At 44.5% G+C, this 17,069-nt stretch overlaps 2 protein-coding genes across 3 annotated transcripts in view; one reads left to right on the plus strand and one right to left on the minus strand.

The window, feature by feature from the left end:
* The window catches only part of LOC115109865 (sterile alpha motif domain-containing protein 14-like), a 53,207-nt gene extending 43,189 nt beyond the window's left edge, over window positions 1-10,018 (plus strand). The window contains exon 10 of the mRNA XM_029635112.2: window positions 6,706-10,018. Coding sequence (XP_029490972.2) covers window positions 6,706-6,870 — 165 coding nt within the window. The 3' untranslated portion in view covers window positions 6,871-10,018. The remainder of the gene's footprint in view (window positions 1-6,705) is intronic.
* Window positions 10,019-10,239: 221 nt separating this feature from the next.
* The window catches only part of LOC115110865 (MAGUK p55 subfamily member 3-like), a 43,086-nt gene continuing 36,256 nt past the window's right edge, over window positions 10,240-17,069 (minus strand). For both annotated transcript variants that reach the window (XM_065010055.1, XM_065010054.1), the window contains 6 exons: window positions 14,649-14,810; window positions 13,636-13,716; window positions 13,417-13,510; window positions 13,195-13,303; window positions 12,739-12,867; window positions 10,240-12,458 (listed from right to left, as the gene is read on the minus strand). In XM_065010055.1, coding sequence (XP_064866127.1) covers window positions 12,279-12,458; window positions 12,739-12,867; window positions 13,195-13,303; window positions 13,417-13,510; window positions 13,636-13,716; window positions 14,649-14,810 — 755 coding nt within the window. In that variant the 3' untranslated portion in view covers window positions 10,240-12,278. The remainder of the gene's footprint in view (window positions 12,459-12,738; window positions 12,868-13,194; window positions 13,304-13,416; window positions 13,511-13,635; window positions 13,717-14,648; window positions 14,811-17,069) is intronic.

Genomic DNA, 17,069 nt, shown 5'->3' on the forward strand with positions numbered 1-17,069 from the left:
GAGAGGAGGTGAGAATATAAGAGGAGAGGGTAAGGTACAGGGGAGGTGAGTGCATGTAGGATCAAAGTAAAACATAGAGTATCTCTGACTCTCTGATTGAGCCACTCAAAAACACTCAAAACAACATGTAAACACCCACCAACAACAACACACAGATAGTCATTCTCTTTAAGCAGGATCTCACTGCCCTCTGCTGTTGAGAGGGACCACTTTCATGCCATCTGTGAACTACACTGAACAAAAACATAAACGCAACATGCAACAATTTCAAAGATTTTACTGAGTTACAGTTCATACAAGGAAATCAGTCAATTTAAATAAATTCATTAGGCCCTAATCTTTGGATTTCACCTGCCTGTGAATACAGATATGCATCTGTTGATCACAGTTAAAAGAGGTAGCGACATGGATCAGAAAACCAGTCAGTATCTGTTGTGACCACTGTTTACCTCATGCAGCGTAACACGTCTTCTTCGCATAGAGTTGATCAGGCTGTTGATTGTGGACTTTGGAATGTTGTCCCACTTCTCTTCAAATGGCTGAGCAAAGTTGCTGGATATTGGCGGGAGCTGAAACACATTGTCACACAAGTTGATCCGGAGCATCCCAAACATGCTCAATGGGTGACATGTCTGGTGAGTATGCAGGCCATGGAATGAGTCGGAAATTATCAGCTGGCAGATATTGTTTATAGTTCATTGCGATATGGGGCAGTGCATTATCATTCTGAAACACGATGTGATGGTGGTGGATGAATGGCACGGTAATCACAGTATCTCTGTTCATTCAAATTACCATCTATAAAATGCAATTGTGTTTGTTGTCTGTAGCTTATGCCTGCCCATACTATAACCTCACTGCCACCATGGGGCAGTCTGCTCACAACGTTGACATCCTCACACTGCTCGCCCACACGACGCCATACACACTGTCGGCCGTCTGCCCAGTACAGTCTAAACCGGGATTAATCCATGAAGAGCACACTTCTCCAGCGTGCCAGTGGCCATCGAAGTTGAGCATTTGACAACTGAAGTCGGTTACGATGCCAAACTGCAGTCAGGTCAAGACCCTGGGGAGGATGAAGAGCATGCAGATGAGATTCCCTGAGATGGTTTCTAACAGTGTGCAGAAATTCTTTGGTTGTGCAAACCCACAGTTTCATCAGCTGTCCAGGTGTCTGGTCTCAGAGGATCCCGCAGGTGAAGAAGCCAGATGTAGAGGTCCTGGGCTGGCTTGGTTACACGTGGTCTGCGGTTGTGAGGCTGGTTGGATGTACTCCCAAATTCTCGAAAGTAACATTGGAAGTGGCTTATGGTAGAGAAATTAACATTCAATTCTCTGGCAATAGCTCTGGTGGACATTCCTGCATGCCAATTGCACACTCCCTCAACATTTTAGACATCTGTGGCATTGTGCTGTGTGACAAAACTTCTCATTTTAGAGTGGCCTTGTATTTCTCCTAGCACATGGTGCACCTGTGTAATAATTGATATGCCACACCTGTCAGGTGGATGGATTACATTGGCACAGGAGAAATGCTCACTAACAGGGATGTCAACAAATTTGTGATCTTTTAGTGCACACAGAAGATTTCTGGGATATTTTATTTCAGCTGATGACACGTGTTGTACATGTTGCATTTATATTTTTATTCACTGTAAGTACCTAAGTCCTAGATGGCGCCAGAGTACAAGGCTGATGTGTTAGCTATTCCTAACCAATTGTGTTTTTTTGTTTGTTTCTTTGCGTTGTTTGTAACTTATTGTTTAACTTGTTTTGTACATAATGTTGCTGCTACCATCTCTTATGACCGAAAATAACTTCTGGACATCAGAACTGTGATTACTCACCATGGACTGGCTGAATCCTTTTTTACCTTTAACGAGACCGACGAGCCCGGTGTGAATGATATACTGCTTTCCCGTGAACAGGCCCAGATCCCCGTCATTTGCGTGGAAAAAGGGGCCAGAGAGTGGGCTGCCTTCTGAGAATTCGTAGGTGATCGACTTCCTTCCATTCTGCTAGCAAACATGCAATTTTTGGAGAAAATAAATCGATGACCTACGCGGAAGATTAAACTACCAACGTGACATTCAAAACTGTAATATCTTATTCTTCACGGAGTCTAAGGAAGTCTCAAGGTTTTCCCTCCTGAGGTAGAGTATGTCATGATAAGCTGTGGACCACACTATCTACCTAGAGAGTTTTCATCTGTATTTTTCGTAGCATACCACCACAGACCGATGCTGGCACTAAGACCGTACTCAATGAGCTGTATACTGCCATAAGCAAACAGGAAAACACTCACCCAGAGGCAACGCTCCTATTAGCCGGGGACTTTAATGCAGGAAAACATATCAAATTTCTATCAGCATGTTAAATGTGCAAACAGAGGGAAAAAACTCTGGACCACCTTTACTCACACTTTTACTCACACACAGAGATACATACAAAGCTCTCCCTCACCCTCCATTTGGCAAATCTGACCAAAATTCTATCCTCCTGATTTGTGATCACAAGCTAAAATTAAAGCAGGAAGCACTAGTGACTTGCTCAATAAAAAAGTGGACAGATGATGCAGATGCTAAGCTACAGGACTGTTTTGGTAGCACAGACTGGAATATGTTCCGGGATTCCTCCGATGGCAAGAGGAATACCTATGTAAGAATGCTGTTCATCGATTACAGCGCAGCATTTAACACCATAGTGCCCTCCAAACTCGTCATTAAGCTCGAGACCCTGGGTCTCGACCCCGCCCTGTGCAACTGGGTCCTGGACTTTCTGATGGGCCGCCCCCAGGTGGTGAGGGTAGGAAACAACATCTCCACCCCGCTGATCTTCAACACTGGGGCCCCACAAGGGTGCGTTCTCAGCCATCTCCTGTACTCCCTGTTCACCCATGACTGTGTGGCCATGCACGCCTCCAACTCAATCATCAAGTTTGCAGACGACACTACAGTGGTAGGCTTGATTACCAACAACAACGAGACCGCCTACAGGGAGGAGGTGATGGCCCTCGGAGTGTGGTGTCAGGAAAATAACCTCACACTCAACGTCAACAAAACAAAGGAGATGATTGTGGACTTCAGGAAACAGCAGAGGGAGCACCCCCCTATTCACATCGACGGGACAGTACTGGAGAAGGTGGAAAGTTTTATGTTCCTCGGCGTACACATCACAGACAAACTGAAATGGTCCACCCACACAGACAGCGTGGTGAAGAAGGTGCAATGAGGAGGCTGAAGAAATGTGGCTTGTCACCAAAAACACTCACAAACCTTTAGAGATGCACAATCGAGAGCATCCTGTCGGGGTGTATCACCGCCTGGTATGGCAACTGCTCCGCCCACAACCGTAAGGCTCTCCAGAGGGTAGTGAGGTCTGCACAACACATCACCGGGGGCAAACTACCTGCCCTCCAGGACACCTACACCACCCGATGTCACAGGAAGGCCAAAAAGATCATCAAGGACAACAACCACACGAGCCACTGCCTGTGAGGTCAGTACAGGTGCATCAAAGCTGGGACCGAGAGACTGAAAAACAGGCCATCAAACTGTTAAACAGCCATCACTAACATTGAGTGGCTCTGCCAACATACTGACTCAAATCCCTAGCCACTTTAATAATAAAAAATGTATACAATAAATGTAATGTATCAATAGTCACTTTAAACAATGTATACATACCCTACATTACTCATCTCATATGTATATACTGTACTCTATACCATCTACTGCATCTTGCCTATGTCGTTTGGCCATCACTCATCCATATATTTATATGTACATATTCTTAATCATTCCTTTACACTTGGGTGTATAAGGTAGTTGTTGTGAAATTGTTAGATTACTTATTAGATCTACTGCACGGCCGGAACTAGAAGCACAAGCATTTCGCTACATTCTCATTAACATCTGCTAGGGTTAATCCACCTGGCATGTCAGATTTCAATCCAGCTTTTCGGCGAAAGCATAACAAGCGTTTATGTAAGAACATCTCTCTCAGTAGACAAAATATTACAAACACGAGCAGCCAAGTAGATTGGTCACGAAAGTCAGAAAAGCAATAGATTATATCGCTTACCTTTGATGCTCTTCGGATGCTCTTCGGATATTTGCACTCACGAGACTCCCAGTTACACAATAAATGTTCCTTTTGTTCCATAAAGATTATTTTTATATCCAAAATACCTCCATTTGTTCGGCGCATTATGTTCAGAAATCCACAGGCTCGAGCGGTCACGACATCGCAGAGGAAAATTCCAAATATTATCCGTAATGTCCACAGAAACATTTCAAACGTTTTTATAATCAATCCTCAGGTTGTTTTTTAAATATACAATCAATAATATATCAACTGGGACTGTCGCTTTTTCAATAGGAGAGGGACAGACAATGGCTGCCCCACTCTGTTGCGCAAGCAAAACTCTGCGAACACCCAGCTGATGCGCTGATGCGATGTTATCTTTCTCGCTCGTTTTTCAAAATAAAAGCCTGAAACTATGTCTAAAGACTGGTGACACCTTGAGGAAGCCATAGGAAAATTAATCTGGTTGATATCCCTTTAAATGGAGGCAAGGCATCCAATGGAACAGAGAGCTTTCAGGAAAAACAGCACTTCCTGGTTAGATTTTCCTCAGGTTTTCGCCTGCAATATCAGTTCTGTTATACTCACAGACAATATTTTGACAGTTTTGGAAAATGTAGAGTGTTTTCTATCCTATTCTGGCAATTATATGCATATTTTAGTTTCTGGGCCTGAGAAAAAGGCCGTTTCAAATGGGTATGTTTTTTTAGCCAAAAACGAAAATCCTGCCCCCTACACTCAAGAAGTTTTAAGGAGCCTGAACAAGGCAGTTAACCCACTGTTCCTAGGCCGTCATTGTAAATAAGAATTTGTTCTTAACTGTCTTGCCTAGTTAAATAAAAAAATGTAAATAAATAACCGGTGCCCCCCGCACACTGACTCTGTACCAGTACCCCCCTGTGTATAGTCTTGCTATTGTTATTTTACTGCTGCTCTTTAATTACTTGTTACTTTTATTTCCTATTGTTTTTCCTTTTTCGTTTTAACTGCATTGTGGGTCAGGGCCTTGTAAATAAGCATTTCACTGTAAGTTCTACACCTGTTGTATTCGGCGCATGTGACGAATAAAATTTGATTGGATTTTTATTTGATTTGATTTAACCCCAAACAACGCATCAAGTGTTGTGTGTCTGTTTTTCTAACTTTGTTTAACATTACTTGGGACTTTGAAGCCAAAGACAAATAATGGCTGGAACGGCATCAAACCATCTGTTTGACGCATTTGATGCCATTCCTCCTTTTCTGCTCCAGCCATTGCCACTTGCTCGTCCTACCCAATTAAGGTGCCACCAAACTCCTGTGGCGCGCACACACACACACACACACACACACACACACACACACACACACACACACACACACACACACACACACACACACACTCTCTTCATATGCTGCTGCTTCTCTGTTTATCTATCCTGATTGCCTGGCCACTTTTACCACAACCTATATGCAGTGGTGGGAAAAGTACCCAATTGTCATACTTGAATAAAAGTATACAGTTGAAGTCAGAAGTTTACATACACTTAGGTTGGAGTCATTAAAACTCGTTTTTCAACCACTCCACAAATTTCTTGTTAACGAACTATAGTTTTGGCTAGTCGGTAAGGACATCTACTTTGTGCATGACACAAGTCATTTTTCCAGCAATTGTTTACAGACAGAAAATGTCACTTATAATTCACTGTATCAGAATTCCAGTGGGTCAGAAGTTTACAAACACTAAGTTGACTGTGCTTTTAAACAGCTTGGAACATTCCAGAAAATTATGTCATGGCTTTAGAAGCACCTGATAGGTTAATTGGCATCCTTTGAGTCAATTGGAGGTGTACCTGTGGATGTATTTCAAGGCCTACCTTCAAACACTGTGCCTCTTTGCTTGACATCATGGGAAAATCAAAATAAATCAGCCAGGACAATGACCCCCCATCCACAGGTACACCTCCAATTGACTCAAATGATGTCAATTAGCCTATCAGAAGCTTCTAAAGCCGTGGCATCATTTTCTGGAATTTTCCAAGCTGTTTAAGGGCACAGTCAATTTAGTGTATGTAAACTTCTGACCCACTGGAATTGTGATACAGTGAATTATAAGTGAAATTACCTGTCTGGTAACAATTGTTGGAAAGATTACTTGTGTCATGTACAGTAGATGTCCCAACCGACTTGCCAAAACTATAGTTTGTTAACAATACATTTGTGGAGTGGTTGAAAAACTAGTTTTAATGACTCAAACCTAAGTGTATGTAAACTTCCGACTTCAACTGTATTTGTCACATGCACCGAAGAAAACAGGTGCAGACCTTACCGTGAAATGCTTACTTACAAACGCTTATTAACCAACAATGCAGTTAAGAAAAATCGACTTAAGAAAATATTGACTAAATACACTTAAGTAACACAATAAAATAACAATAACGAGCCTACAGTGTAAATATAAGGTGCTCCAATCCTCCTTATACCTTTTTTTAGTTAACAAAATATTTTTCATTTTTAACTCTGCATTGTTGGGAAAGGGCTCGTAAGTAAGCATTTAATGGTAAAGTCTACACCTTTTGTATTCGGCACATGGACAAATAACATTTGATTTGATATTTTATTATATTTTATTATCAGGGTTTGGGAGTGAACAGTTCCACGGACCGCAGTGCACTGAAAAAGCGGATCAAAGACATTCACGCAGCAGCGGGAAAGGAGCGCAAGGCCCTGGACAAACTGGAACGCCAGAAAGAGAAGCAGCGCAAAAAGGAACAGGAGCTACGCAAGCTAAACACAAGCTAAACATAACCACCAGATGGCGCTAAATCATCACATAAATACTCCTGACTAGAAACTGGTGTTTGTGCACATCTCCAACTCCCACATTATCATGATAGCATTGATGCTAAGTGGAGTTTTGTGCAAAAAGTTGGATTTTGCTCATAGACTTTCGTACTGTACCTCTGGTTTGGATGTGAGTCTTTGAACCCTGTGATGGGCGGGACAGTGTGTTGTCTATCACTGACAAATGAATAATAACAGAATGAAAGCTCCATGCTCTTCTTGTCAAATGGATTTATTTTAGACCAAGATCGGAAGCCCAAAGTGGGCATGTGAGAGATGGGTCGCGAGTCATGAGAATACATCTACAGTCACACACTATTTATTCTTAATTTGGGTAGTTGGAGGACAATTGGGTCACGGCAGGACTGTCAATTTCTAACTTGGGTCCCGAGGTGAAAAAGCTTAAGAACTGTTTTGGACCAATCAATCAGTGGTTGACGCAACATGATAGGTCCCGCCCATATTGGGGTTCAGTTGTCTCATTCTTCCTGGCTATGAAACACGTGTTGTCGTGTTGTTCTTTGTCAGTCGTCAAGTTTATCCTCCCTTGTGGAAATAAATCGGACTAATAATTTGTTACTGGGATTGAATATGTGTTATAAACTCAGCAAAAAAATACACGTCCTCTCACTGTCAACCGTGTTTATTTTCAGCAAACATGTGTAAATATTTGAATGACCATAAGATTCAACAACTGAGACATAAACTGAACTAGTTCCACAGACATGTGACTAACAGAAATGGAATAATGTGTCCCTGAACAAAGGGGGGTCAAAATCAAAAGTAACAGTCAGTATCTGGTGTGGCCACCAGCTGCATTAAGTACTGCAGTTCATTTCCTCCTCATGGACTGCACCAGATTTGCCAGTTCTTGCTGTGAGATGTTACTCCACTCATCCATCAAGGCACCTGCAATTTTCCAGACATGTTTGGGGGGAATGGTCCTAGCCTTCACCCTCCAATCCAACAGGTCCCAGACGTGCTCAATGGGATTGAGATCCGGGCTCTTCGCTGGCTATGGCAGAACACTGACATTCCTGTCTTGCAGGAAATCACGCACAGAACGAGCAGTATGGCTGGTGGCATTGTCAGTCCCACAAGCCATCATGTCAGGATGAGCACCACATGAGGGAGGAGGATGTCTTCCCTGTAACACACAGCATTGAGATTGCCCGCAATGACAACAAGCTCAGTCCGATGATGCTGTGACACACCACCCCAGACCATTTTTTAAAATTTAATTTTACCTTTATTTAACTAGGCAAGTCAGTTAAGAACAAATTCTTATTTTCAATGACGGCCTAGGAACAGTGGGTTAACTGCCTGTTCAGGGGCAGAACGACAGATTTGTACCATGTCAGCTCGGGGGTTTGAACTTGCAACCTTTCGGTTACTAGTCCAACACTCTAACCACTAGGCTACCCTGCCGCCCCATGACGGACCCTCCAACTCCAAATCGATCCCGCTCCAGAGTACACGCCTCGGTGTAACGCTCATTCCTTCGACGATAAACGCGAATCCAAACCATCACCCCTGGTGAGACAAAACCGCGACTCGTCATTGAAGAGCACTTTTTGCCAGTCCTGTCTGGTCCAGCAATGGTGGGTTTGTGCCCATAGGCAATGTTGTTGCCGGTGACCTGCCTTATAACAGGCCTACAAGCCCTCAGTCCAGCCTCTCTCAGCATATTGCGGACAGTCTGAGCACTGATGGAGGGATTGTGCATTCCTGGTGTAACTCGGGCAGTTGTTGCCATCCTATACTTGTCCCGCAGGTGTGATGGTTGGATGTACCGATCCTGTGCAGGTGTTGTTACACGTGGTCTGCCACTGCGAGGACTGTCTCAGGCGTCTCACAGTACGGACATTGCAATTTATTGCCCTGGCCACATCTACAGTCCTCATGCCTCCTTGCAGCATGCCTAAGGCACGTTCACGCAGATGAGCAGAGACCCTGGGCATCTTTCTTTTGGTGTTTTTTAGAGTCAGTAAAAAGGCCTCTTTAGTGTCCTAAGTTTTCATAACTGTGACCGTAATTGCCTACCGTCTGTAAGCGGTGTTTAAACCCTTTACAATGAAGATCTGTGAAGTTATTTGGATTTTTACGAATTACCTTTGAAAGACGGGGTCCTGAAAAAGGGACGTTTCTTTTTTTGCTGAGTTTATGTGACTTCTACACACATTCAATGCATTGACAAAGTCATACTTTCCCCATAGCTTTTGACCATACACACAAACAGTACATTCTAGCAAATTACACACTATGAAAACCTAACCATGGTCTGAGTTATTATAGAAAGAATATAATTATAGAAATTGGCATTTATTTATTTTTTACAAAGAATATAATCACAGAATTCAGTTTTTTTTTTAAATACTGATAACCACAAGCCAGTAACACACAACCACATTCATATTGTAGTATGCATCAATACTCTGTCAGTGGACAGGAGTAAAACTTGAAGTAACAGGAAGATTTGTCCAAGACATTGTCAAGATAAGATGCTGATGAAACAGATGTGATTTTTGAGCATATTTGTATATACTGTGTGTTTGTGGCGTACGTGCATGTTTGTGGCGTATGATATACTGTCTGTTTGTGTGTGTGTAAGTGTGCATATGTGCTATCTGAGGTCATTGTTTTGGTAACGACTGTATGGGGATGGGACTGGCTCTCCTGAAAGGAGTCTTCTGAGGAGGCCACTTTAGAATTCTGGCTGTTGTCAATCTTTTGTCTACTCTCACGTTACACCAGTCGTCATCTTAGCTGGTTTTTGTCTTGAGAGTCTCCAACTTTTTGGATCCTCCTGGAACAAGACAAGAATGGCACCAATCATCTTTGGAGGATTCAGGGCCCCGTATAAGGACTGATCCTGGGACATGCTATCCAAACCGTACCCCCATTTTGCCCAGTTTTCACACTGAATTCATGGACTGGTTTGTGGTCAGAAGAACCAGTGACATGGATATTAGCTCCAGGTTTTACACATACAAGGTCTTTAGGACTCGCTTCTTGATTTCCATCCTCCCAGGATGCTGTGACTTCATTTATTTTCAACTCCTGTGTCAAATGGAAATGTGTAATAAATATGGTTTAGAATGCAGAATGCATGTCAGCACTCCCAAACTTCTGCTGCTACTGGTCTCTCATCTCTGGCCTCTCAGTTCAACATGTGAGCTGATTCACACTCGGTTTGTACATCTGATATGCAACACATCTGACACATCGGGGGGTATGGTTAGAACCCTAACCCAACTCAAAATGGCAATTTAGTCCAACTCAAAACGGGTAGGATTTGACGATAACAAAACGTACACAATGTAGCACTTGGTTCATCTGGTTTTACTATGGCACTTTATACATGTCACATTACAAAGTCAACAATTCGGGGTTTCTTGGTTTACATAGCACAGTAAAAGATTAAGAACACATTGCATGTTAAAAAGAGAACTGGATTAGAATTGGTGGAAAGGAGGATCTGTTGATAGTTTATCAGTTCTCCACAATGAAACAAGACTTGAAGTCCACGCACACATACACACACACGCACGAAACCACCCACACCCACACACAAGGAAAGAGCACAGAGCTATGATGCCTCTACTCAAAGATCACCAGTAGCTCAGAGCGACAGAGCCAATATACAGACTGAGAACAGGTGGGGTTTCACAAAACCTTTCTGACTGCTTCAGTCAAGTAACAACAGTTTTACTAGCGCGAGTCATTGTTTCTTTCTTGTGTATTACCTTGTAACCTTGAACTGGCTTCTAACATTGTTTCTGTAAACACCAAGGTAACGTAAAAGAAACACGTCACATCTGTGTGTATTTATAATGACTGCTTGAACCCACAATCACACTTGGAGCAGGCCAACCCACAATCACACTTGGAGCAGGCCAACCCACAATCACACTTGGAGCAGGCCAACCCACAATCACACTTGGATGAGTCCATATCCCACTAGTCCCAGTGTCCTCACCTGTAGATAAATACTCATACAGAACAATTTAACAAGGACCCTGATTGTCAAGATGGACCATAGAACACCCCCCTCCCCAAAACCCTATTACCCACACTGCACCTGCATCTTTAAACGTGTCTGATGTCAGCTATACAAAGGGCATTCCTATGTACACAAAAAGGAGCATAGCATGTTTTAGTGCACTTGTGTGTGTACATGACATCCACACACCCAGTGTCTCAGAACTGAAGTAATTCACACCTACTGTAGATTAGACCGGATTAGACACTTAGGGTCGAAGTTCAACAGGTGGCATTGAAGTGCTATGAGCTCGTTCGTTGGCACGGTAGGATTTGCATGTGCAATATTTACATCTGCGATTAAATAATTCAACTGTCGTGCACTTCCTTAAAACACATCCAAGTCATAAAATAATTGATAAAAAAAAAAGCATTATGAAATAATATTCTATTTCACATTCCATATTTCTGTACCGTTACATCTATCCTACTGTACTATTTACAGAGTGTGTTGGTTAATAATACTATGTATGTATTTATACTCATTCTCCAGGTATAATGGAAGCAGGTGGATTGGATTTTGGATAACATTTCAATAACATAATAACAATGGCTAGGTCTCCCTCAGAATGCATTGTATCAACGAGCAACGGAAATAGGCAAGGAAACACTAAGTGAGGAAACCTTACAAAACAGTCATGTTGTCTTTGTGAAGGAATTGTGTAGGATTTCCTGCAGGATTTCTGTATCCATTTTTTGACTTGAAGTCACTTTGGATAAAAATGTGTGTTAAATGGCATATACATGTATTATTATGTTAAGGGGAAACTCAAGTACTCAACACTGCAGGCCAAAGAAAGCTACAGATGATACTCCACATGGAGCCACAATAAGATGTCTGTATGTTTGTCTGTCTGTCTGACTGGCTGACTGATTGACTGGCTGACTGATTGACTGGCTGAGTGACATAAATAATACAAAAAAAACCTTAAGAATGATCTGAAAAACCTGAATTTGAACAATGGATTGCATGTACTGTACATGTGTGTGTGTGGGTGGGGCGGGTGTGTGTGTGGGGAGGGGGGGGGGGGGGGGCAGCCAGGACAACAGTCTTTCCCTCTGAACATCTCAAACACAGAAATGTTCCAAAGGGTTTTGCCGCATGCCCTTCTCCCATAGTGCCAGTGTGCGGCTGGCCCAGCATCACGTATCAGGACAGGTTTTGGGGCAGTATCTTCCACACCCCACAAGCTGGCCCATGGAGCCAAGGGTAAGGGATCCAGGAGATCAGGAAAGGGATGAGGGGGTAGGATAGGGTTCCTGCTGGAAGAAGGGCTGGGGGCTGTGATCCCCCCTCTGGAGAGTGGTGGTTGGGGAAAGGGGGGTTAGGTTCGCACCCAGCAGAGGGGCACCCAGAAGGTCTCACGCTCCAGCCGCTCCAGAATGCCTCGGAGTTCTGTGCAGGCGCTGGCTGAGTCCTCCTTTATTAGGACCCGGTCGACCAGGTGGCCGTACTGCTGGTCCATCTGCTGGGCTGACTGACGCATTTCCTGCAGGTCCTCATCCTGACACGGACACACGGAGACACACACACACGGAGAGACACACGGACGAACGGACAGGAGAATCAGACAGGCGGACGTACAGGAAAATGAGGAAGAAGCATAAGAGTGAGTAAGGATATAAAGGTGATATCAGATTTGGGAGAAAATAGGAAAGGAGAAAGCATGCCACCCAAAAAAGAAGATTGAGTAACAGAAAAAGGTGAAATAACTCATTGACACATTCATATGAGCACATTTCAGACTCCGCTCACTGTAATGAACAAGAGACAGCAGGTCTCACCGTCACTCGCCCATGATCTCCCCCTGCTGGTGAGGTGGCAGCACTACGACGGCGCCTGCTCTCCGGGACGCGCGGCTTGACGAAGATGACATAGGGCTTGAACTCAGATGTCCGCAGCGTCTTCAAAGCCTAAGGGGCCAGGACACATTCAGACGCAATATCACACAGTCTGCGTAGGCTGTCACACAGAGTGCACGGGGTTGAGAGAACAGATGCTATCAGAGAAATGTCCTCTTGAGATGTCAGAGATGCTACGGATAACCGGGACAAGATAATGTGGAAGCCTGCCTGACTCAAGCAGAAAGTACTCTCACCAAGAGAACACAGGAGAAACAGCAGAGGCCGTCATAGAATAGGGTGTGACACAGGCTACATGTGATAGCCGTGGTTATATTGTGCAGTGCATCGTGACAGAATGGGATATGCATCACTGTAGAGGATGTGCCTTGGCCCTACCTCTGGCTGCACGTCCACTAGGCACATCTTATTCTTGGCCTGTACAGAGCGGATGGCCTCTATACTGGTACCATACTGGTTCTCCTTGTACTCCCCATGCTCTATGAACCTGGACACACAGGACACAACTAAGCACGAAACAGACAAAACAAAACAAGAGTACTACAGAGACGGACCGTAATGGCTTCACAGATCAGCCATATGGCATCAAAGAGGACTCACTTGTTGCTCAGAGCGTCCGCGTCAAACGCCTGTTTGGTGACAAAGTGGTACTCCACCCCCTCCTTCTCATGAGGCTTCTTGGGCCTGGTGGTATCTGGAGACACAAGTGATAGGGGGGGAAGCTGTGATTGTTTGACTGGTGTAGCAGTTCTTTACTAGGGTGTTGGAGTCGCCGTCAGTGTAGAAAGAAGAGGGTGAGGTTTAGAAGGTGTAACTCACGCGGTACGGCCACAGCATAGCGATGCGGGTTCTCTGCTATCACCTTCTGCTTCAGCTCATTGATACGAGCTCCTAGGGAGCCTTTGTGCGAGTGATAGTGAGAGAGAGAGAGAGAGAGAGAGAGAGAGAGAGAGAGAGAGAGAGAGACAGAAAAAGAGAAAGAGAGAGAGGGTAGAGAGACAGAAAAAGAGAAAGAGAGAGAGGGTAGAGAGACAGAAAAAGAGAAAGAGAGAGAGGGTAGAGAGACAGAAAAAGAGAAAGAGAGAGAGGGTAGAGAGACAGAAAAAGAGAAAGAGAGAGAGGGTAGAGAGACAGAAAAAGAGAAAGAGAGAGAGGGTAGAGAGACAGAAAAAGAGAAAGAGAGAGGGTAGAGAGACAGAAAAAGAGAAAGAGAGAGAGAGTAGAGAGACAGAAAAAGAGAAAGAGAGAGAGGGTAGAGAGACAGAAAAAGAGAAAGAGAGAGAGGGTAGAGAGACAGAAAAAGAGAAAGAGAGAGGGTAGAGAGACAGAAAAAGAGAGAGAGAGAGAGAGGGTAGAGAGACAGAAAAAGAGAAAGAGAGAGGGTAGAGAGACAGAAAAAGAGAAAGAGAGAGAGAGTAGAGAGACAGAAAAAGAGAAAGAGAGAGAGGGTAGAGAGAGGGAGTAAAATAGAGTTATTTAAACATAACTATCAGGGACAAATAATCTATATTTGCTGAAAAAAATCTGCATCGACATCAAGTTAAGTCCTCTGATTAGTTACAGGATGTGCCATTTGTTGTGCACTTTGATGAATTAACTTATCAGAAACATAAATAGCATTAGGTACTGTAGATCAGACCTCACGGGCCCACACAACTAGCTCGGTCAAGCAGACTGACTGCTTCAAATGAAAGAGGATATGTGCGGAGAGATTGGTCTGGTTCTCATAAGGCTACCACACAACTAGAGGAAGTTGTTGTTTGTAGCATTGGCCACTAGAGGGCAGTATCGTCAAAGTAGAATGACCACACATCCTGAAGCTGTTGCCATACCTATCAGAACCACCAGGCGGGGTCTTTCGTTGGGCCGGTGCTGGTAGCGTGTCACCTCCTCGTAGGTGGCAAAGTCTGGATCGGTGGGGTCGCGCGTGGCCCCTCCTCCGAGGGATCCTGACCGGTCCTTTCGGCTCAGACGGAAACTCCTCCTCAGACCAGCTATGCAGGACAGGCAGGTGGGAGGGGCAGGAAGAGCAAGGTGAGGCAGGGAGGCAGGAAGGGTCAAAATGTCAGATCTGAGCATCCACTTATGTGGTTTGGTACACTGTCTAACACATGCTCTTTCTACATAATTACAACTGTATTCTCTAAGGCATGTTAGATAGCGCTTGTAGTTGTTCTCACTTGGCAATTAGTGTTGCTGACAAACATTTTGAACGCACAACACCAGTATCACGTCACATCAGGACATCATATCAGGCTATCATGCAAATCAAACCCCAACATAAGCATGACATTATTCCTTGTTGGATTATTAGGTGTTGGTTATTGAATAACAAAGAATGTGCAACCCTTGATAATCATGCATTAAAACCCCAGTGAACCGTGTGACCATTCAAATACTGGTGGTAAACTGGGATTCGTCGTTAATCCTACAGGTTTGACAGCCTGACCAGTGCTTATCTCTAAGGTAAATGGGCTGCCAGCAGCATTGTGAGATATTGACTGAATCTGCTCATTTACAAGCATGTGTCCAACACATATCAATCACATGCAGCTAATATCTGACCAAGGGGTTTGGCAGCTCCACTTTGACTGTGAGAAATAAGCTCTGGGACTGAGAGTGAAGCTAAAACACTTCTGCTATTAATATCAAGCTCATGCCTCTCTCTTTCTCTTTTTATAGGAGACTTGGCTTCACTCAATGAACGACTAGTAATACTACAGTGAGAATAAAAGATAAATTAGCCTTGATAGAATTGGAAGGACAATGGTCTGGTTTGTAACACATGTAAGAGTATACAGTACAACGGAGACATGCTGCTTGACAGAGGGCTACAGGAGTGGACAGGGAGGGATGGGGCAGCCTGACTCTGGAGACCACAGTGTAGTGGGAGTGACGCACACGCACACCCACACACGCACACACAGTGTCTCCAGGCCCATGGGTGCCCATCCCCCCCTGCCTGCGGACAGTGGGGTTACCTGAGGGAACAAGCCGGTAACAGTACCTGAATAAAATTCCCAGGAAAACACCTGGCCACAGGAGGGCGCCACTGCTTTACACTTAGGAGAGACTATAACTGGCATTAGAGCATCACACAACCCAGCCTCGCGCCTCAGTCTCCACACAGGGTGAAACAAGCAGCAAAACGTGTCTGGTTGGTTGAGTGTGCAATGCGTCCAATGCAGCAAGGACCCTCGTGGGGGTGAGGGTAGGATGGGGTGCACCAGCCATAGCAGCAGAGGCAAGAGGAGAGTCTCAGGAGGATCCAAACACTGCTTAGTTCGGGGCAGGGCAAGGATGCTGAGTTTAATCTCCATATATAAGGAGTAACCTGACTGGTTGACGGCTGTATTCTGTGTCATTATGAAGGTATACGATCATGTAGAATAATGCAGTTGGTCTTATTGCCATGGGAGGGCAGTGTTTGACTGTCGGCTGTGTTCAGATCCTTCCGTGTGCTTTGCTTTTCATTCCAACAGTTTCTGGGGTATGGGGTGAGGCCTCAAGGTCATGTAGGGGTGAAGGAGGCAAGGGGAGGACAGTGGAAGGAGGGGAGGCCAGTGGGAGGGCAGAAGGGGGCTGAGGATGACAGGGAAAGCGTTATATTGTGGTGCCAATGCAATTTCAGTTTGGATGCAAACTGTATTTACCACGGTCGGTAGCTTGAGGGTTGAATCCAATTGATGACACTCGTTAGCAAGTAGTAACCATTTCTGAATGCCCTGAAATGATTGCTACTCTGGTGTCTGGGGAACGGATACTGATCCTAAGACGTGTTCATACTCTGACAGAGACGCATAGCAGCCATGTGTCAATGTCTACTGGACTGTTTCAAGTCTGGTACTCGCGCTCTATCACACCCTCTTAAGCACTTTTCTCATTACACTAATTAGGTAACGAGACCGATTTGCTATCGACACCTGAAGGAGTGAGAAACTAAACTCCCCTCTTTCATATTGAGCTGGAAAATCTGGTGCTGGAGCGCACTCTCTCCTTCAGTACTAGTCTTCCCTGTCAAATGACCTGGGATCAGTTCCGTCTCCTCTCAGCATTGTCTCTCCCCACCGCCTTTCTCTCCACCTCTCGCCTCCCTTCTCCATCACTTCCCACATGGACACGCCAGCCAGTCCCACCCTCAGGACACCCGTACATTCCCAAAAGCGCTAGTTCAGTTAAGCCAGCAGCACATAGCAAGGTCCTGGAGGACACAGACACGTCGGACAGCAAAAGAGGCGAAAGGCGGCAGAAGG

This window comes from Oncorhynchus nerka, linkage group LG26, assembly GCF_034236695.1.
Source record: "Oncorhynchus nerka isolate Pitt River linkage group LG26, Oner_Uvic_2.0, whole genome shotgun sequence".
In the NCBI taxonomy this organism is placed as follows: Eukaryota; Metazoa; Chordata; class Actinopteri; order Salmoniformes; family Salmonidae; genus Oncorhynchus; species Oncorhynchus nerka.